Below are 25,535 nucleotides of genomic sequence, written 5' to 3' on the forward strand. Positions count from 1 at the left end.
CAGAAAAATTTTGGCTACAGATTTATTATTAGTATAGATTTCACTTCCGATGTCTTTAATCCTTAAATTGACAATTTATCCTATAGGATACAACAGGTTAATAGGCTACTAGTGGCTTGTGCAAAAAATGCTGCTGCAAACTAAGTTCGTTAGACGTTCAAATAAAATTTTTTCAGATTTATTTTCAATGCAGAATACTTGTCTTTTTGATAGTTATTTGCTTCCATAATAATGAAACATACTCCCTCTGAATGGATTTTTTTAGGCCAAATACTTATTCTTGAACCTATCCAACTTCAGTTTTTGAGTTTCAACGCGAAAACGCAAGTATCAATGTCAGGACGATTGCAGTAGCTATTTCAGGTCATTGTGGATTGTAGGCAAAAGTTAAAAAAATGTCAGGTTTGCTAAGCTTCCGAACAGTAGCATTTTCGTATAGCTGCTGCATGTAGAACTTGAAATGTAGAGCGTAAAATCATTTTATCCTACTAAGAGATCTTGCTGAAATGATCTGGAGACTACAAAATTTTCTAGGCCTCTTATTTTATCAGTAAGTAATACCTTTTTATCTTTTCTTAGGAACTGTAATTTTTGCGCTCTCTCGAGCCAATACTGATGACAATGACACAGTCATATCAATATCTATACTACACCGCCATTAAGTATATGAAAAAGACCCAACCCCACTGGGTTAATAAGTATAAAATATTTGATTTTTAATAACAATATTATTATCTTACTTAAGTTTTGTAGTTATATATAGCAGTCACTCGGTAAATCATAGAAATGAAGATCTAAATTAAGATATTCTCTACATTTACTTACAGAACCTCAAAACGTTTCACTTTCATGTCATCAATATAGCATCAATATTATGTACAATTAATGAAAAATAGACGCACCATGATATTAACTATAATAATATTTAGTTTCTAATGGTAATAATGTCATCAAACCACCTCAAGTTTATTGGATTTGAATATAGAATACACAGCTGTACTCAGAAAATTATAGGCCTACACTGCAGAATCAGTTTGTAATAACAAATTGAATTGAGCTCTAAATATGTCGGCAATCCTGCAGGTCATGGCCTTCGTGTAATAGCCTATTGTTTATTGTAGTGTGTGTTTTGTTCTGAAATTCAGTAAAATCGGCCGTGATTCAATAAAATTCGTTCTCAAAACTGACAACAGATGGATTTTGGAAAATATGAAAATTATGTAGGAAAATTGATATTTCACTGAAAACTACTACTTTTCCGAAAAACTTTGGATGCCAGGCATGAAAATGAGGGGTCTCTCATTAAAATTCGTTCAGCCGTTTTCCCGTAATTTCCATTACCAGTTCAAATTATATATCGTCACCTGAATGCAAGAACTAGGTAACATGATTTTTCCTATTTTGAGATAATGCCTATTTACTTACTTATTGCACTAAGGAATATGTCTCGTTTTCTTTTACCTATTTGTTACATTGTAAAATAGATGTCGCTGGTATTGTTCGATCAGTTACCTAGATCCTGGATTACATTTTGTGCGATTTTTACTATGCTATAACAGAGATAACTAAAAAACGCAAATTTCGAGTTACCTAGTTCTTGCATTCAGATGACGATATATAGATATGCTATAATTTTAATAGAGCAATAGAAAAACATTGGTAGAAAATTAAAATTTCACAGTACTATAATATTGTACGACATATAAAATATGTACATTGCGATAGTTGTTTTCTTTACAGTCCGACAAGGTTTAATAAACTAGTGTGAAAAAGGAAGTTTTGCCAATTTAAGGGTTAATACTATATTAGGCTGGTGCTTATGCCTCTTACCTTGTCCCTTGTTTCTTTCGTGACTGCTCTCAATCAAATGTCAATTTTTCCCCCCGCTTGGTTGATGATGTTGATAAATTGAATCAGGTGCTCCGATGAATACATTTCTCACGTGAAATATAAATCTGAAATTGCTGCAAGATAACTTTAAGCAGAAAGAGTTCAAAATAACTTAGATATTGCTGGTGAAGTTGTCATCGTGAATTCTGTTAGCTTAGAGAAAATTACGTTATCCACTTGCAATGTCGAATGAATAATCTCTGCTTGTGCTACTTACATATTCAACCTTAGCAACGAAATCTATGTACTCATTACAACTTCCTTTCTTACTCTCCTATGTTATGTTTTCACGACAGGACAGATAGCAAAAACTTTACGAAAAAAAATCCCCAAATGTATGCAATAAGAGAAACTCTCGAGCGATGATATTGCCTAAAACTAGATGCACTGAACAATAGGGGGTAATATGGTTACTTTGTCTCCGACTAGAATTCTTAATCGACTATGCAAAAATGCGAGTTTATACTTTACTAATAATAATAATAATAATAATAATAATAATAATAATAATAATAATTATTATTATTATTATTATTATTATTTATTGATATTTATGTGCTGGACAATAGCCATTGGCCAATAAAAATTCTAGCACAGTGGATACAATTAATACATTAAAATGAACAACTATGGTACAAATTAAATACTTGAGTTAACAACAAAATAAAGAACATAGATTACAATAATTAATTTACAAGAATTAATACTATAAAATATTAGGAAAAGGAGTTGATTCTTACTACCAATTTGTATATAAGGATTATGCAAATATTAGCAAAGACATTGCCATATTCTAATACTTCTATACATTGAATGGATCGAAATCGCCTACATGTAAGTTAGCATGTTTAATACATCTGGAAACCGGCGAGGAAGATTTAGAATTTCTAATATAGAAGAGTTTGTGATGTCTCATGTCCTTCATACGAATACGAAGGCTGAGATTGTTTAAGAAATATTAACAATTAATGTCACCTTTAAGGACCTTACATAAGAATAAGTAATCGAGATCATGACGTCTGGCATACAGGCTTCGACATTTAAAGTGCTCGCATTTTTTATCATAGTTATACCCAGAGTTATTAGGCAGGAATCTGTACGAACATAATGAAATAAATTTCCTTTGAATATTTTCCAGTTTTGCGGAATCAGAGCTAGTAGTAGTAATAATAATAATGTAGTACAACTAGGAAATTGTGTAAATAATGGATGAGACTTATTTATAATATCTGTTTAAAATTCTCAGATTGGCAACACTTATAACCATTTTTTTTTCCATCATTCCCATCGCAACACAGCTTAAAACATTCGGCCCCAATACGGCAAACTGACGAACTTCCACGATGATATACCTTCCGTTATAAGAGGAGGGTCGTGTTCACCCAACGTCACGAGAGAATTGAAGACCTGAACTGGCAAACATCTCAAATCCATTGAAGACCTTTTCTACGGATGGAAATGAAATAACCTTGCAGGTTGAAAGAGGCGATATGGTACACGTAAATTAATAGAAAACCTATATTACGTTTTGTGATTAAATGCACTGTTAATTAGAAAATTAAGTTTGAAGTTTCAGCAGTCCGGCAACATCGTCGCTAATACACTCTATTCGTGATACAGATGTAAGAGGTCAACGAACTCGGTGAGTCTCCGTACATAAGCTCCATTCTGCCAAGACGTTACCACTCGCTCGCTTCGTGCAATGGCTTGAATTTAAGGGTTTATAAAAGTAAATTTATATGAAAACCGTTCACCCTGTTGAAATACGCCAGAGGGGTAAATTATTCTTTATTAGATTTCCCATCGATAAGGACAAAAATCACGATCCTACTCGCAATAGTTACCCAGTAAGAGATTGTGAAACATTTGGATAAAAAAATTATGAAACTTCCACCAATACCTATAGTTTTTTGGTACATACAACATGAGCTATTCGCTCTGGAAATCTGCAAGACTATTTCACTTCCACCCTGTATAGGCTTACCATAGAGCAGCGTTTCTCAAACTTTTCTGAAGCGGGGACCATTTTTTAAGTCAGAACAGTTCCGCGGACCACCTTACTCTTGTTCCCTTCGAAAGCAAATTGATAATTTTTGTAGCATATTTTAATACCAGCATACTTATATTTTAAAATAAAATTAAGTAATTATAATACTTTCGTGTTGATGTCAATATAGGATTGAGACAAGGATGTGGACTATCGCCAATATTATTTGATCTATATCTGAACAAAATAATAGAAGAGTGGAGGAAAAGGGAACCAAAAGGTATCCTATTAAATCAAAGAAATATCGACACGATATGCTTCCCAGATGATCAGGTGATATTAGCGGAAAACGAAGAACTACAAAGAGCGGTTAATAATTTGAATAAAATAGCAAAAGATTTCAGCATGACTATATCTAATACAAAAACTAAATCAATGGCCCTCAAAGGAAAAATACAAAAACGAATAAAAATAGTCGTAAATCAGGAAGTTATAGTACAGGTCTCAAATTTTACATACTTGGGTACTAAAATCTCAACTATGAGCGCACAAACAGATATAGAAGAGAATTTACAAAAATATAATAAATTAAATGGTTGTATAAAGAGACATTTTGGGAAAGGTATGAGAAAAGAAATTAAACTAAGAATACATAATATTACTTCAAAACAAGCCCTAAAATTCGCAAGTGAAACTTGGGTCTTAAGAGCTAAAGATAAATCAAGAATAGAAGCAGCACATATGAGGTTCCTGAGATCAACACTGGGAGTTACCCGAAGAGATAGACTACGTAATAAAGATATTAGAAACCAGCTACAACAGGAGGATATGGTGGAAGAGATACAAAGATATCAGAAGCAATGGAAAGAACATGTATTAAGAATGAGTCCTTCAAGACTTCCACGGCAAGCTTTTTTTTACAGACCATTTGGAGGCCGAGACGTTGGGAGACCGGTGAGAAGATGGAGTGACCAATTTGACTGAAAACACTTAATTAGCCTCGGAACAGGTCGCAAAGGCCTAAACCGTGTTTAGGAAGAAGAAGAAGAAGAAGAAGAAGATAATACTTTCGTAATTATATTTTTCTAGCCAATCACAAGTAACTCATAACAAATTCTGTGCATTGTTGATCATCGCTTGCCTGTTAGCAGTTAGTTGTTTGAAATCCTTCTTACGCTAGTAGTTGTCCAAGACTCTGTTAAATAGTGCCCATTATAAATAATGGAAAACTGGCTTCGATCCGGATCTTTGAAAAGAAAGGAACATGATGATACACTTCATTTAGGCAGTGCTAATAGTTCAGAAGCTGTGTGTGGAGAAATATATTATTTCTAGTGTCATTAAAGAAATATCTAATCCTAGTGGTAGCTATTCAAAGAACAAATACTTTCGTAAATATGACAAGAGTTATTTGGAACTTGGATTTACTTGGTGTGGCAATGAGAGTGAACCAAAACCTCTGTGCGTTGTTTGTTACGAAGTGCTTTAAACGAGTGTATGAAACCCGCGAAATTGAAACGGCACTTAGAGACTAAACACGCAAGTGTAAAAAGTAAACCTGTCGGATTTTAAAATAGGCGGAGTCTAAAATTTCATATGTCATCATGTGAAAAAACAAATAAAATTAATGCAGAAACATGCCCGATTTTCAACAAGTACAGATGCAATTTGGCACGTTTTGTTATTGGTGTACGACGTACAATACGTGCCCATTTCAATGTGCATATTGGGTGTCGGCAAAACTATTAAGAAAGTCATCAATACATGAAAAGGTTCCTCTGTTACTTTGGTCTGTTATGAATTCGGGTGATCCCTGACTGGGTTACAGGCTCGGCGCCAGATATGCAGGAGAAGATGGCGAGAAAAATCACGTTCATAGTGCTTTAAATCCCTCTTTTGTTACTGAGAGTAGAGTGGGAAGTGGGTAGACGGGTAGGAAAAGAAATTTCATAAAATATCAGTAATGGGAGAAAAAGTGAAAGGCGATTGCCATGTGTCATTTTCAAACTCTGAGATTTTCAGCTATAGTGCGATACGCAATTCGTTTGAATTTTATTTTTTCTTCTGTCTTTTTTGAAGGACCACAAGGGCAGAACTCGAGGACCACAAGTGGTCCGCGGACCATAGTTTGAGAAACGCTGTCATAGCGTATTGATAAAATATTTGTATGATTTTAAAACACAGGCTTTGAGTCATGGGATATCCTTTTTTACAGCATGGTAGTCTATCCAAAACAACATAATATGTCTAGTAAAAAGTCAAATTCGGAAAATATTGGACTTGGGATTTTGGTCAATTCAGGTCTTCAATTATAATTATAATATTAATAATAAGCAATTTAAGTCACACGGGTCCACGCCTGTGGAGTAATGGTTAGCGCGTCTGACTGCGAAACCAGGTGGCCCGGGTTCGAATTCCGGTCGGGGCAAGTTACCTGGTTGAGGTTTTTTCCGGGGTTTTCCCTCAACCCAATACGAGCAAATGCTGGGTAACTTTCGGTGCTGGACCCCGGACTCATTTCACCGGCATTATCACCTTCATATCATTCAGACGCTAAATAACCTAGATGTTGATACAGCGTCGTAAATATGACAAGAGTTGTCTTGAACTTGGATTTACTTGGTGTGGCAATGAGAGTGAATCAAAACCTCTGTGCGTTGTTTGTTACGAAGTGCTTTCAAACGAATGTATGAAACCCGCAAAATTGAAACGGCACTTAGAGACGAAACACGCAAGTGTAAAAAGTAAACCTGTCGGATTTTAAAATAGGCGGAGTCTAAATTTCATAAAATAAAATAAAATAAAATAAAAAAGTCACACAGAGTTAGTGTGCACTCAATGTTGGTTGCTTGACGGTTGTCAGCCCACTTTGAGGTCGGTGGATATAGATGGAAAAATTGGATCGGTGTCTGGTAGAGTTCCCGGGTAGTTCAGTTGGTAGAGCGTTGGTACGTTAAACCAAAGGTCCCGGAACAATTTTTCCCTCGAAATTATTCAAATCAACTTCAATCAATCATACCTGAGTCATACCTGAAAGCTTGATTTGTATAATATTTCTATCCGTTTATTCGAGATCTAAAACCTCAAAACCAAATAAGCCAAGGTAAACTCTAGTAGAGGTATGAAAAGCCCTCAGATACACGTATAAACTGATAGCAGATCTAAGAAGCGACTCGAACTGTTACATAAGCCATACCCCTATCAATATGCAGTACTGACATGAACAAGTTGTTAATCAGTTTGAGTTCGTATTGAATTAGCGAAGACAAGTTTTTTGTTGTTGATGAAGGGGGGAAAAAAAGCATGTTAATTGACATTGGCGAATCATGTCAACGGAAACTCAATTTGATGTGTACACAGCCATACTCAAAGCGTGACCGCGCGACATGAATAACAAATGGGAAGTACAGGGGAACTTCGGAGTGTGTCCAGAAGCACACTGTGCTGTGCTGTGCCGTGTGTGGATCAAAACAGCGTCGTCACGTGCACATGAATATTAATTTTGCCATAATTAGCTGGTCGCCTGCAAAGAGAAGATAATTTGTTTTAGCTTTATGAATGTTATAAATAAAATTTCTGTGACGTTCGTTTCTTACATTACCATTATGTACTTGTATGTTACAAGTGTGTTACAATAATTGACATACAGCGTATTTATATCTCTGTATACTTTTATATCATTCTTACAATTAGTTACAATTCTCGTATTGTGATCAAGCTTTCGGTACACTCGGCAAGAATGAATACTTGCCTATCTAATCGTGAAATAGTACATTATGCAACGAGCCTATAATGGTAGTAATTAAGACGCGAATATGTTTATGAAACGAGCGCAAGCGAGTTTCATAATTTTCATACGAGCCTCTTAATTACCATTATAGTCAAGTTTCATACGACTTTTTATGCTCGACCATATTTCTAACTTGAAATTATTCATAAGTATTCATGTTATTCTTAACTGACTGAGGAGCGGAACTGACCTTATGCAATACCTCGTAAATTGTGAGATGTGCGCAGACGCGAAAGTATTGATTTTCTCCGAGAAACAAATGTCGACATTGACCTTGATATAATCTAGAGAGTAAAATAAACATTAATCTTGATATAACCTTGAAATTGAATTAGACATTGAAAAACGAGACGACAAATTGAATTTATTTGAATATTATTTACAATTAACGCTAATTATTATAGTAACAAAACTGGCTTTATTTCAAATATAGGTGATTTATTGTGCAATTGGTGAAATGAATTTGCGGGAATGTGCTTTGTGAAATGCTGGAAGATGACGGTGAATTGATGTTAATTTGTGTGTTTTTTTCGACTGAGTTTAATATTGTGTTTGAGATTTCAATTTTATTTTGGATCGATTCTTCAACATAACCTTCTGCGACAGTATTGGATTTCCAGCCTCCGTGGCATATCCGAGAATAATCGATACTTGCGCTTTCATATTGCTACAATGGTATTTTCTGATTGGTGAAACACCTGAACTTTAATAAATAGGTGTACTTTAATGAAGTCCATTAAAGGGCTGCCACCAGGTGTATAATTACTACATTTCGGCATGGTCGAGCATAAATAAATTTATGTATTTTGAATCGTAAACATTGTTTAAGGGAGGTGCATTTACGTGAATAAAGTATGACTTAACGGGCTAACACTTTTTATTTTACACTTAACGGACTACACAACCGTTTCATTGCCTTCATTTTTCGCCATTCATTAAAAGGCGTTCAGAGCTAAAGTGGATCAAGTTCATGAGACGTTAACTTAACTTAAATTTAACGTGCTCTATAGTCGCGACGCTGTTATTCCCGGCGTGACTCCTTCTGTTTGCTTACGTCTTAGGAAGTGAAGGCTCTATAAAGTCTATGTAGGTAGTAGGCCTATCGTTCGCCATTTTTGTTCTTTCGTTGCCGAGCTACCAGACGAGGAATCTATTTGCCGTACCGTTAAACATTATCATGTCGTAGCTCCTATGATAATAAATCAAACGCACTGTAATTGAGCAAAAATTTGTGCGGCAAATAACGTCCTCATGTGCTTTCTGCGAACGCCAACGAAAGAGCCAAAATGGCGGGCGATTATATTAAGTATTTATCGAGCCTTAGGAAATGCATAATGTCTTCATCAGCGAATCACAAGACGCACACGTTTAAATGACGTGATTGGCTGCCGGAAATAAGAGCGACGGGACTATAATCAGAAAATGAATTGAACTCAATTTATGAAAATTTGTGACTTGATCCACTTCAGCTCTGAACGCCTCAATAATGACAGCTCCTTATAATATCGATCTCGCGATTTTCCTGGTAAAGCTCTTTAGTTTGCTTGTTCTGTTTCTACCAATATTTCGTTAGGAATTTCAATGCAATCCATTTCTACAAATTAATCTTAGACAAAACCATTTGTAGTAAACTCTTTTGTTTTATTTTCCTACCATAGTAACCGAGCATGACGCTTTCTCTATCATAGTAAGTGATTAAGACGTTTCTCAATTGTTGTTTTATCTACAAATTCTCAATAATTTCTGTTCCAACAACGTGCAAAATGCAATTATTAATTTATTTCCTCTTAAGATACACGATTCAAAATATCATGAAACGTTGTACAATACACGATCGTTATAAGAACTTAACATGATCACATGGATAACTAAATGAACGACAGCGAGTTTAGTTAAATTTCATGCTCGCATGTTAAATCCTACATATCGGTCTTGTAACGTAAATAACTATTACAACTGCGAGCAATATGTGAGTAAGATTAGAGAAAGAAGGGATTTGGTATTTAACCAACAATTATGATAACGAAAAGGTTAAAATGTAATATTATTGTGATATTGCTGTTAGCGATGGCTATAAGATTATGTAACGATGAAGTTGAAAGATGACTGTGAGCCGAAGGTGATAATAAAAATTATGATACAGATTGTGGTGGTGGTGGTGTTGGTGGTAATGGTGCTGGTAGATCTGCTTTTGCAGCGAGTTTGTGACGATTTGACAACTGTTTGAAAACTGCTCCGACTATTGCGCATTATCAGCGATGATCGGTTTGAAATTAATTTCTGCAAAAAGTGTGCCAATCCAGTGGATAAAAGTAAAGCACAACTATCTTAATGCTCATGCGTCATTGTGGTTTGAGATTGCTTTGCACTTGATCCTCAAATGTTTCTGATCGTCAGGAAATAGTTTGGTGACGGTTTGATTTGCTGCAAGAACGCTTGACTTCAATCAGGAAGTAGTCAGAGTTTGAAGTTATCGCTGCACGAACAGTAAAGTCGATGTGCGCATGCTCATGACGGTTGGAAACTGCTGCAGTAACAATTCTAGTAATAATAATAATAATAATAATAATAATAATAATAATAATAATAATAATAATCCTTGGCGCTACAGCCCGTGAAGGGCCTAGACCGACCAGCCGGCTGCTGGCCTCACGGCCACATGCCGAAGCAGAGGTGGACGATCATCCAACCAGAATGGAGGTATCGTGTGGTTAGCACGATGAGTCCCCCAGCCGTTATAGCTAATTTGCGTAACCGGATTTCGCTACCTATCGTAGCTCCCCAAGTGCATCACGATGCTGGGTGGTCAACGGTCCCATACACTGGCCGAAATTTCATGAGAAAATTTCTTCCCCCATGAGGACTCGAACCAGCGCGCATTCCGTAACGCGAGTCCTAGGCAGGATGTTTTAGGCCATGACGCCACGGCGCGGGACCTATTTCGTATATTACAATATTTAAATCTATCAAATTACGGAACTATTATGACTTTAAAATGGAAATATTTTTGTAGGCATAAAGCAGTGACGTGTTTTCTTTTATCCTCGTACTTACTATAGGAAGGCGATTATGTCCACGAAATATCTCAGTTGCCATAGAGCTATCCTCTTCGGTCATACCCGTAACTTTCCGATTGCCGAGCAGTCTTCATTTTTTTTCTCCTCACTGTTCCTTACGTAACACTACAATACCAATATTGTGTTTTGGCCGAGGACTATCCGAACTGTTTGTAGATGTGACACTCATCTCGGGCACATGGTGAGACTCCCGGTATGTGGGCTCAACACAAACCGGGCCTCTATCGAACCTCATCTGGTTTCGAACACATGACCGTGGATTCTATACAGTGCGAAAGCTGATTATTAGCAGTCACTTACATCACGCCAAAGACTATGCAGCAGTCATAGGGGTTGAAGTAGACGCGATAATATGCAAGCCCATATAGCATAGCTTTCCGGAGTCATATGACGAAGTGCTTACAAGTTGACTGCGTCCGGAGGGTGGGGGTTATCAACCCGTTTTGTTGATCAGAAATAGCCCGAGCAGAATGTGTGCAGATTGTGTTTACCGTCGCTGATGGCTTCCGTAACAATAGACACGGTCGCAGATATAGTGCTCCCACTTCTAACTCTATTACCTTCTTTAATTTACTGGTCACTCAAGAGAAGCTGATGGCCTTTGGTTCGGTCCCCGATATAGTGGAGAGGGGCTTTCTTTGCCTTCACATCCGTTAAGGATCGAATTCTCTGAAACAGATGCACTTAGTGAAACTTTTTTTTACACACCGAAAGCCTTTGGTTCAATTATCTGCAAAGAGAAACTTCTGTCAGTTATGAAAAGTTTCTTAGCTTTGCTCTGTCCAATATAAACTTCCTGGGCTTTGTCGTAGCTCTGTTATTTTGACGTATTCTTTGAGGCGACCGAGATTCGATTCTCGGTTGATCCTATTACATTTTTAATGGACAAGGTGACGTTATGCTAAGAAACGAATAACTCGGTGTGTAAGAGTATCTCATTGTCAGTGTTAATAGAAAGAACAGCGAGCAGATAGTTGGAAAAATAAGAGCTAAATAAAATGAATTATACATTCAGAAAACTATTGTACATGATGAAAAGGAGTCGGCAGAGTAATTTCTTTGTTTACTTTTTTAACTTTGCTCTAGAACAGACGTGACGAAAATGCCATCGTGCGCCGAGCCACTGTGTAAGCTGCAACGTGCATAGCACCTATGGAGGGAGGCGGACACCCGAAGGGGAAATAGAACAACTGTCTGACTTATTAACGGATTTTCATTTTTCTTACGTCAAGCACTTAAATAAAATTATATACAGTACAAGGCTACAAACTAATGTTTAGTACGTGTAACGAAGAAAGAAATGAACAAGAAAACATAGGACACATTATCACAACCTAAAATTAATTGTCTTCAGAATGCCTCTGCGACAGAGTTTCAAAATCAGGAATTATGTCACTTACTGCCAGTCGTAGTTGATCACGAAGTCATGATCTAAATTTGATTTTTACTATTTTCATTGTCAAAAATAATTTTTCACAAACGTAAGTTGTAGCGAACATGGCTTCAACAAAGCAAGCGAAAGAACGAAGCTTCAAATATTTATTTTTTGCCAAAGATTTGAAAAGTTCAACATTTGTCAAGTCCTTACATCTAGCTTTCATTTAACATCACATAGTAAATCTGTGAGTTTAAATTGAAGATCTAACCGCATTATTCGTACATCTGCTGAAAAAGGATCGACGTACAGAGATAATAATAATAATAATAATAATAATAATAATTATTATTATTATTATTATTATAACACTTAACCTTTTAATGTTTCATCAGTAACGTGTAGTAACTTATAATGCCGTTTTATGTTATACAACCGTTTTCCTCGTAATACTTGTGAACAAATCATACATTTAATATTGTCATCATATTGTCAGCAAAAAAAAAAAAAAAAAATGCGTCCTCCCATCCTACTTGAAACTTTCGTTTTTATAGAGGTAGTCTACATGGTTTCGAGAGAGACATTGCGACGATACGCCACTCGCAGGTCAGAGACAAATACAAATGGAACGGAGTTTACTCCAGTGAGTGAGAGGGTGGGGGTTGTAGGTAGGAAGCAAGGGAAATGCACTGCGAGCCACAATGTGCTCGTGAGTCGCCTTTTCGCCGCGGCTGCTCTAGAATATAGGGAAGTCCAGGAAAACAGGGTCCGCCTGTCAGCATTGAATTCACGAATGCCACACAGGCCATCTGTCATACCAATTGTACTATTACTAGATGTTACTAAACCTACATATTTACATTGGTCAGTTGTTTAAATTCACCAATTCCGATATCTAAATTTCTCCCGTTTTCCCTATACACATATACGTGTTGCATTTTTTGTTTTATTAAATTTATAATAAGAATTCACTTTCCATACTCGTCTAAACATGTACAACATATTTTCTTCATCCTGTGCTAATACAACTCTGTCGCCAAAAAAATAAAGGAATTAAACATTTTATCTTCAATCTGTACTCCCACGGCCGGGCCCGGGTGTAAATTTTTTGTACCATTAACTGTATTATTGTTGTTGTTTAGTCAACTGTCCGAAGACAGGTCTGAACCTCACAAGTGATGCCAAGAACGCACCACTTATGAGGCGACTAGTCCAGGAGATAATGGGGTAGGGTGGCCAGTTCCTTTCCCCCTCCATTGCATACATTTCCGACTAGCTACATATTACACTAGTCAGACTTGAGATGCATACAAACAATTATTCTTCCTCTGACATATACCGTCAAGTGAGATGTACTGCTTGATAATAGAGGTCATATCAGCCAGAAACTTAATCAGAGGTTACTATAAAGATATTAAATATTGTAGACCATAATCCACGTCCCTGTTTCAAACGCTTATAATTTTATAAAGAATTATTTTTTTTCTTTTGTTCCAAACTTTATTTCAGCTGTGTTATTTACTTACATACTCGTATTTCTTATTATTAAGATTCATTTGTTATACCTACATTTCTCATGGTCCCTATACCCAAATCCTTGCATGTGGAATAGTACTGTCATATGCTTTTCATAAATCTGTAAACAACTTACTTACTGGCTTTTAAGGAACCCGAGGTTCATTGCCGCGCTCACATAAGCCCGCTATCGATCCCTATTCTGGGCAAGATTAATCCAGTCTCTATCATCATATCCCACCTCCCTCAAATCCATTTTAATATTATCTTCCCATCTACGTCTCGGCCTCCCCAAAGGTCTTTTTCCCTCCGGCCTCCCAACTAACACTCTATATGCATTTCTGGATTCGCCCATACGTGCTACATGCCCTGCTCATCTCAAACGTCTGGGTTTAATGTTCCTAATTATGTCAGGTGCAGAATACAATGCGTGCAGTTCTGTAACTTTCTCCATTCTCCTGTAACTTCATCCCTCTTAGCCCCAAATATTTTCCTAAGCACCTTATTCTCAAACACCCTTAACCTATGTTCCTCTCTCAATGTGAGAGTCCAAGTTTCATAACCATAGAGAACAACCGGTAATATAACTGTTTTATAAATTCTAACTTTCAAATTTTTTGACAGCAGACTGGATGATAAAATTTTCTCAACCGAATAATAACAGGCATTTCCCATATGTATTCTGTGTTTAATTTCCTCCTGAGTATCATTTATATTTGTTAGTGTTGCTCCAAGATATTTGAACTTCTCCAACTCTTCAAAAGATAAATTTCCAATTTTTATATTTCCATTTTGTACAATATTCTCGTCACGAGACCTAATCATATACTTTGTCTTTTCGGGATTTACTTCCAAACCTTTACTTGCTTCCAGTAAAATTCCCGTGTTTTCCCTAATCGTTTGTGGATTTTCTCCTAACATATTCACGTCATGCGCATAGACAAGCAGCTGATGTAACCCGTTCAATTCCAAACTCTCTCTGTTATCCTGGACTTTCCTAATGGCATACTCTAGAGCAAAGTTAAAAAGTAAAGGTAATAGTGCATCTCCTTGCTTTAGCCCACAGTGAATTGGAAACGCATCTTGAAAACATGTTCAAAATTTTCCTTTTCTGGAACCCTACAACTTTTGTATAAATAGTTTCTTCATAACATTAGAAATAAGAAAGTTATAATCATTGTTCCATACTTTTTACTCACCCCGTATTTACAAATAACATTTATCAACCCCAATCGCTATGCTACCAGGAAGCACAGAAACACAGATACGCGACCGTGCGTGTTCTTTGTTCACTTAGCGCACACTATTGCCACGTGTCTTGTTTGTAACGGGTCGGCACTTACTATCGCGTAAGCCTTATAATGCGATGCCATATGGCGGTATAAATCCAACAGTATGCGTCTCAAATCGAATTCTGTTCTGCTCTGGTAAAACTCCTTCAGATATCTGACGGAAACACGGTTGAGCCTGTGTAAATAATGCCAGAGATGAGATTTGTGTAAAAGAAAATTTGAATCGCTTTTCCAAATCGTCTTAATAAACAAGGTTTGTCGTCGTTTGTGACAAAAATAATGGTAGGCAGCAAAAACTAGATCATTAAGAAAATTGGCGATCATTAGTGCCGAGTTTTTGTCGAGCCGGTGTCTGCTCTATTTTGATCCCAGCAGGCGCCATATCGCGTATGTCATCATCTGTTGCTTTGATGTGCCTGTGATTTATAACAATCCTCTGTTATGAGCGCTCTCAGTGTCGTCACTTGTTCTTCCCGTCATCCTCGCAACAAGGAGTCATTGTGTGTTCCCTCCTATTGAGTTTCATTTGCTGTGTCGGATTCTCCTTTGCATCAAAGTCTAATTCATTCCTTTATCTTTAGCTTTCATATTTTTTCTTGTGTTGCTCTATCTTTCTCCTTATTCCTACCTTTTAGGCACACTGTGTTAACCTTTCAGTTAATATTCAAGTTATCGTCTCTCAGTTACTGATATCTTTCCTATATTTTTCAGTTCATTCCTTTTCGTTTTTCTGTTCTCTGTTTCCTTCTATCGTTTTCTATTTCTCTTTATCACTCTATGTTCCCTTACATTACTTTACGCTTCTTTCCGCCTTTTCACGTTCCTTTCTTCGTTTCCTGCTTATTTCTATTGATTTCTATATTTTTCCAGTCCTTCCTATTATTGCGATTACTCTCTGTCGTTTTCTATTCCTTTCCATCGTTTTCTGCTCCTTTCAATCGTCCTTTGTTCGTTTATATCGTCTTTTGCTCCTTTCTATCGTCTTGTTGCTTCTCATCGTCTTCTTCTCCTTTCTGTCATCTTCTGCTCCTTTCTGTCGTCTTCTATTTTTCTTCGTCTTCGGTTTCTTTCTGTCTTCTGTTTCTTTCTGTCATCTTCTGTTTCTTTTCTTTCTGTCGTCTTCTGTTTCTTTCCTTTCTGTCGTCTTCTGTTTCTTTCCTTTCTATCGTCTTCTGTTTCTTTTCTTTCTGTCGTCTTCTGTTTCTTTCCTTTCTGTCGTCTTCTGTTTCTTTCCTTTCTGTCGTCTTCTGTTTCTTTCCTTTCTGTCGTCTTCTGTTTCTTTTCTTTGTGTCGTCTTCTGTTTCTTTTCTTTCTGTCGTCTTCTGTTTCTTTTCTTTGTGACGTCTTCTGTTTCTTTTCTTTGTGACGTCTTCTGTTTCTTTTCTTTCTGTCGTCTTCTGTTTCTTTTCTTTCTGTTGTCTTCTGTTTCTTTTCTTTCTGTCGTCTTCTGTTTCTTTCCTTTCTGTCGTCTTCTGTTTCTTTCCTTTCCGTCGTCTTCTGTTTCTTTTCTTTCTGTCGTCTTCTGTTTCTTTCCTTTCTATCGTCTTCTGTTTCTTTTCTTTCTGTCGTCTTCTGTTTCTTTCCTTTCTGTCGTCTTCTGTTTCTTTCCTTTCTGTCGTCTTCTGTTTCTTTCCTTTCTGTCGTCTTCTGTTTCTTTTCTTTGTGTCGTCTTCTGTTTCTTTTCTTTCTGTCGTCTTCTGTCTCTTTTCTTTGTGACGTCTTCTGTTTCTTTTCTTTGTGACGTCTTCTGTTTCTTTTCTTTCTGTCGTCTTCTGTTTCTTTTCTTTCTGTTGTCTTCTGTTTCTTTTCTTTCTGTCGTCTTCTGTTTCTTTCCTTTCTGTCGTCTTCTGTTTCTTTCCTTTCCGTCGTCTTCTGTTTCTTTTCTTTCTGTCGTCTTCTGTTTCTTTTCTTTCTGTCGTCTTCTGTTTCTTTTCTTTCTGTCGTCTTCTGTTTCTTTTCTTTCTGTCGTCTTATATTTCTTTTCTTTCTGTCGTCTTCTGTTTCTTTCCTTTCTGTCGTCTTCTGTTTCTTTCCTTTCTGTCGTCTTCTGTTTCTTTCCTTTCTGTCGTCTTCTGTTTCTTTCCTTTCTGTCGTCTTCTGTTTCTTTCCTTTCTGTCGTCTTCTGTTTCTTTCCTTTCTGTCGTCTTCTGTTTCTTTCCTTTCTGTCGTCTTCAGTTTCTTTTCTTTCTGTCGTCTTCTGTTTCTTTTCTTTCTCTCGTCTTCTGTTTCTTTCCTTTCTGCCGTCTTCTGTTTCTTTTCTTTCTGTCGCCTTCTCTTCCTTTCTGTCGTCTTCTGTTCCTTTCTATCGCCTTCTGTTCCTTTCAGTCGTTCTCTGTTTGCATATTGAAAGCTGTTGTGATTGAAATAATATAGTGATATTTACCAATTTGGATTTACGAGTAATTTCAGTAAATTCGAAACTCAATAATGGCTGAATTATTCAATATAATTTGGAAAAAATAATATTCATTATTTCTCTCGCTTGCAAGAATTTCTCTCTGACTAAATTTCCAACTCCTTTACCGTGTTAATATTTAGAATTTACCGTGCTTGACTAGTTTCGAAGTCTTGTGCTTTATTGCTCAAAGCCTTGTGGAGATCCCGCGCTATTTTCTGATTTCCTGTTGTAGTGGTTGTATTCATGATTGTGTCGAAAAGCATGTATGTTTTGAAATTGAGTTGAATGTTTAGGATGTGATGCGGTTGTGTTTTAGTATGTTTATAAATTTCATATTGTTCTAGGGTGTCAAGTTTCTGTTTTTTTTTTTTGGCTGGATGTGTAGTATTTTCATGTCGTTGTCTATGTTACTGCAGCTGTGGTTGGAGTTTGTGATGTGTTCTGCGTAGGATGAATTGTTGTGTAGTTTAGTTATGGCTGTTATAATATGTTCTTTGTAACGTGTATGAAATCATCTTCCAGTCTGTCCTAAATCCTAAATATTAACACGGGAAAGAACTTGGAAATTTAATCAGTGATGTATAAGTGTTAAAAGTGTAAAAATGAAGAATTTATCTATTGGGCCATCATATAGCGTTTACTGCTAATACATTAGGTACAGTTGAATTATGTTTTCTAATACATTATAATGTATATATTTTTTTATTACATTATATTAAGCCTATGTTGTACTGTGTATGTTGTGTAGTATTACATTATATGTTCTAACAACCCATGAAGCTCGCTGACATTTAAAATTGTTTTTAAGCTTCATCTGGAGGTTTATTAGTTTCGTCACTATTTCGTATGTAGACCTAAAACTTGGTTTCGTATAGAGAATGTATAGACGTAATTTATATCAACAAAGAGACTATAAATACGCTGTCTAAACAACGGTCAGAACAGAATCAAGCAAATCACTACAATAAGAACTTCTCTCATACCGTTACTCACTGTCGCTAATGCCACTTCTTTGTCTTTACAGATGACTGGGAAACGAACCCGTAGCTTTAAATGCGCGGTGCACCACAGAGACCGCGAGGTGTGCAGCGAGAACGACTTCCATATCCTGGTGCAGGAGCCGCCCGTCTTCCGCAGGTCAGGAAATTTCACTCACATGCTTAATCGGATAGCAAGCCGTACCAATCCCCTAGCCATCACTTCGCAGGCAGCTTCCCAACAAAAAACCAGGGCTCAGTCGTTGGCAGGCTAACCGATGTTTGATTTAACTTTCTTCATCAACTTCAGGGCAATTCGTGTGAAACATTTTCTTTTCACATTCTCATAAAAGAAAGTTCTGTAATGCAGCAAAAATCAGTTCCTAGATTAATGGAATTCCTCAAGGAACAATGTTAGGTCCCCTACTTTTTCTAGTGTTCATAAATGATCTTGTCCCCCTAATAAAAGATGTAGGTCATTCCCATATTATTTGCAGATGACACAAGTATAGTAATTACAGCCAAGAACTCCAACACATTCCTATCTTCAACAGAGGAAATTCTCTTCAAAATATGTGACTAGTTCTCAGTCAATAAATTAGTATTAAATTGTAACACAACTAACATAATTCAATTTAAATCCTGTCCAAATTCAACCTCGCAAATTTCTAGCGCAATAATGAACAATAGATCCCTATTAGAAACAACAACAACCAAATTTCTTGGCTTAAAAATCGATAATGTGTTAAATTGGAAAAATCATATTAAAGAAATTACCCCCAAACTAAATTCAGCATTTTTTGATATTAGATCTATGCAAAAGATAGTAAATATCAATACTGGTACCTTAAAAACAATATACTTTGCATACTTTCACTCGGTAATGAGTTTTGGAATAATATTCTGGGGAAATTCCACAGATAGTAACAGTACATTCCTATTACAAAAAAAAAGTAATTAGAATAATAGTAGGTGCCAAATCTAGGGAATCTTGTAGGACTATTTTAAAGAAACTACAAAAAATGCCCATGGCTTGTCAGTATATCTTTTCATTAATAATCTTCCTCTTATATAATCGTGAAAACTTTGTAACTACTAATTCAACAGTTCTTGTAAATTATAGACTGTACAGTAGGCCTAGTGGCAAAAAAACCGGACCGACGGAATAATCGAAGTCCCCGAAATGAGCCACTGCGCATGTCACGCCCGCATTCACAAGATAGCGAGTAATCTATTGAAATTGTTGTAGTTTCGACTGCTGACGTAGCCCATTTCGAAAGCCATTAGAAAATATGCAGGTAAATTCCATGTTCTGGGAATAATAAGTTAATTAAGTAGTAAAATATCGCTGCAATCGAAAAGTATTGGGAATAAATTTGAATAAGGAACAAAAAAAAGTTTCCTTCTCAAGCAGGATTCGAACCACGAAAGTCTTAGTTACCAGTCTATCGAGCTGTCTGGAGTGAACAAGGCTCTGAAATCAGCTACAAGGGTCGGTCCTGTTTTTTTGCCACTACTGTAATATTAGGATGCATAATTAATCTGTAAATAATGAAGTTCCTAAAGTCGTATAATTTGTAACAATTTTTGTGGTAAGTAAGTAAGAATGATGTCATTTTTAGTTAAAAATTGAAAAACAAAATCTGTACAAAGCAATTAACAATACATTTTTAGCTTCAGAACACTAGCCAATTAAAGAAATGACACTTCTCAATAGTTCATTTTCTATTTGTATTTTTTTTTTTACGTTTAAAACTAAAGAAGAAAACTATTTTACTAACAACTTCAAATTAATGTAACTTTGAAAATATTGAGATTAGGATAAATGTTTATATGACATTTTTTGCTCAGAATGTCTTCGGAAATAAGCTCCGTAAGTGACGGTAAATCCTCGTGAATCACTCTGTATACTGCAGTCAGGTATCACGCTAAAGAGTCGAAGGTCATTGGTTCGATATTTCTTATACATTCCTGCCTTATTCTGAAAACATTCACCTTGACAGCCTAGAGATTCACATGAAACCTAACCTAACCTAACCTAATTACCGGTATGTTTTAATAATGTCACAGTAATTAGGTTAATTTTTTTTCTATGTATAATTATAGTACAAAGTATATGATTATGTCTCGTGACGGGAATATTGTACGAAATGGAAATATAAAAGTTGGAAATTTATCTTTTGAAGAGGTGGAGAAGTTCAAATATCTTGGAGCAACAGTAACAAATATAAATGATACTCGGGAGGAAATTAAACACAGAAAAAATATGGGAAATGCCTGTTATTATTCGGTTGAGAAGCTTTTATCGTCCAGTCTGCTGTCAAAAAATCTGAAAGTTAGAATTTATAAAACAGGTATATTACCGGTTGTTCTTTATGGTTGTGAAACTTGGACTCTCACTTTGAGAGAGAAACATAGGCTAAGGGTGTTTGAGAATAAGGTGCTTAGAAAAATATTTGTGGTTAAGAGGTATGAAGTTACAGGAGAATGGAGAAAGTTACACAACATAGAACTGCACGCATTTTATTCTTCACCTGACATAATTAGGAACATTAAATCCAGACGTTTGAGATGAGCAGGGCATGTAGCACGTATGGGCGAATCCAGAAGTGCATATAGAGTATTAGTTGGGAGGCCGGAGGGAAAAAGACCTTTAGGGAGGCCGAGACGTAGATGGGAAGATAATATTAAAATGGATTTGAGGGAGGTGGGATATGATGATAGAGAATGGATTAATGTTGCTCAGGATAGGGATCCCCGGGTTCCTTAAAAGCCATTTGTAAGTAAGTATAATTATAGTTTGTTGGTATATTTGTTTGCAAGAGACATTTTCTAGAGAAATGCCAAATATGGTTTTAAAAAAGTCGATTGTTGGTAAAATGGCTGACCGTCAATTTTTTAAAGCAAATGTGTTGGAGACTGCTTTTCAAACCATAGAATTTGGAATGGAATTCATTAAAATATCGAATTTCCTACTGGCGACTTCCTCTTGAGAGAAATGACTGCGAAGCAATTTTGATATTCAGAGGGAGAGATGGAGCAGCAGTGAGAATCTTCCTGGTTGCTTGAGTCACAGTGACGCAATTGGTAATTTCCCTGTCATATCTCTCTCGCCCATTCATGCGTTTCCTATCCTAAATACTGTAGTAGTCACGTGAATTGCACCATTCCGAATTATTCGCGTCTGAACTTGTAGCTGAAATTTCCTGCAGCGTTCTTGAGTGAAGGATCTTGACACAAAGAGAGAGACAGCACCTTGTCCAGGTGAGTGACATTGGAAGGAGCATTACCCATAGAGACAAAGTAGAGAAATACAACGACTAATTACTGCATTAACTTTATTCTTACCTACAGCTGATACTGAAGTTTGTCCACCGCTGTGGAGTAACGGTTAGCATACCTGACCGTGCAACGAGCGGGCCCAGTTTCAAATCCTGGTTGGGACAAGTTACCTGGTTGACGTTTTTTCCCGGAATTTTCCCTCAACCCATTAAGAGCAAATGCTGGGCAACTTTCGACGCTCGACCCTAGACCCTAGGCTCAGTCGGTTAAGGCGCTTGCCTGCCGATCTGAAGTTGCGTTCGGGCGCGGGTTCGATCCCCGCTTGGGCTGATTACCTGGTTGGGTTTTTTCCGAGGTTTTCCCCAACCGATATGTGAATGCAAGGTAATCTATGGCGAATCCTCGGCCTCATCTCGCCAAATATCATCTCGCTATCACCAATCTCATCGACGCTAAATAACCTAGTAGTTGATACAGCGTCGTTAAATAACCAACTAAAATAAATAAAAATATAACAACATCGTAAAATATACCACGAAAAAAATATGCTGAGGTTTCCATGTTTTGATTAATATTTTCTCTAAAGTTCATATAATAATAATAATAATAATAATAATAATAATAATAATAATAATAATAATACAGTAAGCATTTGGAAACACTATTCATTACAAGTTACTATTTCCTGTTTCTCTTTTCTATTTCTGCTTCATTTTCCTTCCAATGTTTCTCTTACTCAATTTTTCCTTTTATACTGTTCGTCTTCGTTTTTCTCCTTTTATACTTTTTCCTTTTCCTTTCATCTTTCTTCCCTTCCATTTATTTTTCTTCTTGCTCTTGATCTTCCAGTTTCTTCTTTCTCCCATTCCTTTACCTCTCATTTTTCTTCTCCCTGACTTTTTTATTTTTTCTCAGTCTCTTATTATCTTTATCTACTTCTCTTCTTTATATTCTAGCCCCGCATTTATTTTCTTATTTCTCCGTTTTTCTCTTCGTTTCATATTTGTTCCCTTTCCTTCTGCCTTGCTCTCTTCTTACGTTTTCTTCCTACTTTAATTCATTTTATTCCTCTTCCTTTAGTATCTATTTTCTTGGTCTTCTCAATTCTACCCATTTTCCTCTTTTCTATCTCTACTTTCTTTCTCCCTTTTCTCCTTTCCTTTTCCTTTCTTTTCCTCCTTTTATTTTTCTCAATCTCTTTTTTCTCTTCTATCTCTACTTTTACCTCTTTCTCTTTTTCCATTTCATTTTTTCTCCTTTTATTCTTTCTCCATCTCTTTTATCTCTTCTATCTCTACTTTCTCCTCTTTCTCTTTTTTCGTTTCCTTTCTTTTCCTCTTTATATTCTTTCTCCGTCTCTTTTTTTCTCTTCTATCTGTATTTTCTCCTCTTTCTCTCTTTCCTTTTCTTTCTTCTCTTCTATCTCTACTTTTTCCCCTTTCTCTTTTTCCTTTCCTTTCTTTTCCTCCTTTTATTTTTTCTTTTCTAGCTCTACTTTTTCCTCTTTCTCTTTTTCCTCTTTATCTTTTCCTTTTCTTTTTTGCTCCTTTTATCCTTTCTCCGTCTCTTTTTTCTCTTCTATCTATACTTTCTCCCCTTTCTGTTTTTCCTTTCCTTCCTTTTCCTACTTTTATTTTTTTCCATCTCTTTTTTTTAGCTCTACTTTTTCCTGTTTCTCTTTTTCCTTTTCTTTTTTTCTTTTGTCCTTTCTTCATCTCCTTTTCTCTTCTATCTCTACTTTCTCCCCTTTCTGTTTTTCTTTTCCTTGCCTTTCCTCCTTTTATATTTTCTCCGTCTCTTTTATCTTTTATATCTCTACTTTCTCCTTTTTCAGTTTTCCTTTCCTTCTTTTCCTCCTTTTCTCTATTTTCCTCATTTTATTCTTCCTCCATCTCTTTTTTTCTAACTCTACTTTCCCTCCTTTCTCTTTTTCCTTTGCTGTTTTTTCATTCTTTTATTTTTCTCTATCTCTTTCGTCTTTCCTATCTTTACTTTCTTCTCTTTCTCTTTTTTTCTTCTACTCTCTTTAATCTTTCTCTATGTGTTTTTTTCTCTTCATTCTCTACTCTCTGAACATTTTCTTTTCTTTTTCCTTTCTTTTCCTCCTTTTATTCTTTCTCCATCTCTTTTTTCCCTTCTATCTCCACTTCCTCCCCTTTTTCGTTTTTATTTTCTTTATTTTTCTTTTATTATTTCACCATCTGTTGTTTTTGTTCCACTGCCTCTCCCCTCCTCTCTCTTATTTTCTTTTCTACTTTCCCTTCTTGTGTCTTTTTCTCTACCCTCTTTTCTTCTATTTCTTCCTCTTGTTTTACCTTCTCCATTCACACCCACTCAAAATCAAATGCGGTGCAGGGAAAGATTATCTTTTGACCAACATTTTGGCAGGCACACATTGCGGGCCTACCTGGTCGTGTGGTCATCACTGTACAGTAACACCGCTGAGACAACACAAGACAGCACATGACAAGGGACAAACACCCAGTCCCACTGCGGGAACATAAATCTCCTCTATTGGTCTGTAGAGACAAGACTGTCAACTATTTCCCTTTCTTCAGCTTTAAATTTCAAATCCCACACTGAGATTACTAGCTTCTTCAACATAATCACCGTCTTCATCAGGGATTGGGTCCATTAGTCCAATACTACGAAATCGGCTCTAGCGGTCTTTTCTTCTTTTTTTTTTCTTGAGATGTCGTCCAACGTCTCCTCTGCTTCTTGGTTTATATTCGTAAGCTGTTTTGTAAAGTGTTCAATATACTTTTGCATTTTTCTCTCCGTTTTGTCTCTGACCACGTGGTCGACATTTCGGTGTTTATTTTGATAATCCGTCATCACTCGTCACTTAAACATATTGCCGCTATTTTCCCTTCTATGTAGGCCAGCGAGTCATTATCGTGTAGCGTTAGACATCCCATTTACACTAGACGCGTTTCTTGAGTGGCGGTGACATTTCCACATTAGCCTGCGCCCAAAATCAGTCCGAACACTCGGCACGTGTAAAAATAAGATTGCCTCGCGTAAACAGCACACAAATGAAAACAATTTCGTAAACATTAGTCCATTTATTTTTAGGTTATTATTCTCGGCAAGTTCTGTGGCGGTGGTGGGAGAGACCGCGTTGTCGAAGCCAGACCCAGACTTGTCTGTCCACACTGGTACACTGGCAGCCACTTCAGCTGCAGCTTCGTACAGTACTCATGCGCCGTATTCAATATGTCAAAACATCGACATTCGTGAAGCTGTTCACTTTCAGGTGCAGCCACAGCAGTTTCAGCCAATAGCGCTTAAAAAAATCGAAGTATTTCTTAATTTAAATTGCATAACATGGTACGCGACATTACCTCTGGGCATATTTTTGTACACTTAGTAATGCAATTCTTAGTCTGTAATAGGGATTTTTCCGGCTACTAAATTAACGAAAGTTTGCTTCAGTCTATACTGGCAGAATACTATACAGTCAAAGAAGGCTTGCGAAGTCCAGTTCCACCTCCGACTACGGGTCCGATCCGACTTTGACTCCTCCGATACCGATTCCAGTTGTAATTCCAACTCTGACTCTGATTCCAGTTGCGACTACGAATCTCTACACTGCTCGATTGAAACACCGACTATGAGTCTGACTTCTGCTCCGATTCCAGTTCCGACTCCCACCTGCTAGGACTCCAGTTTCGACTCCGATTCTGCTAGGATTCCTGTTTCGATTTCGATTCTGATAGGATTCCAGTTTTGACTCCGATTCTGCTAGGATTCCTGTTTCGACTCCGGCTCTGCTAGGATTCGTGTTTCGACTCCGACTCTGCTAAGATTCCTGTTTTGACTCCGATTCTGCTAGGATTCCTGTTTCGATTCCGACTCAGCTAGGATTCCCCTTTGGACTCCGACTTTGCTAAGATTCCTGTTTCGATTTCTATTCTGCTAGGATTCCTGTTCCGACTCCGACTCTCCAAGG

General features: G+C 36.7%; 1 protein-coding gene across 2 annotated transcripts in view; it reads left to right on the forward strand.

The window, feature by feature from the left end:
• The window catches only part of LOC138706597 (protein rhomboid-like), a 411,976-nt gene that overhangs the window by 293,851 nt on the left and 92,590 nt on the right, over positions 1-25,535 (forward strand). For both annotated transcript variants that reach the window (XM_069836095.1, XM_069836094.1), the window contains one exon: positions 18,349-18,461. In XM_069836095.1, the coding sequence (XP_069692196.1) occupies positions 18,349-18,461 (113 nt within the window). The remainder of the gene's footprint in view (positions 1-18,348; positions 18,462-25,535) is intronic.

The sequence above is a fragment of the Periplaneta americana genome, chromosome 9 (assembly GCF_040183065.1).
Source record: "Periplaneta americana isolate PAMFEO1 chromosome 9, P.americana_PAMFEO1_priV1, whole genome shotgun sequence".
NCBI lineage: Eukaryota > Metazoa > Arthropoda > Insecta > Blattodea > Blattidae > Periplaneta > Periplaneta americana.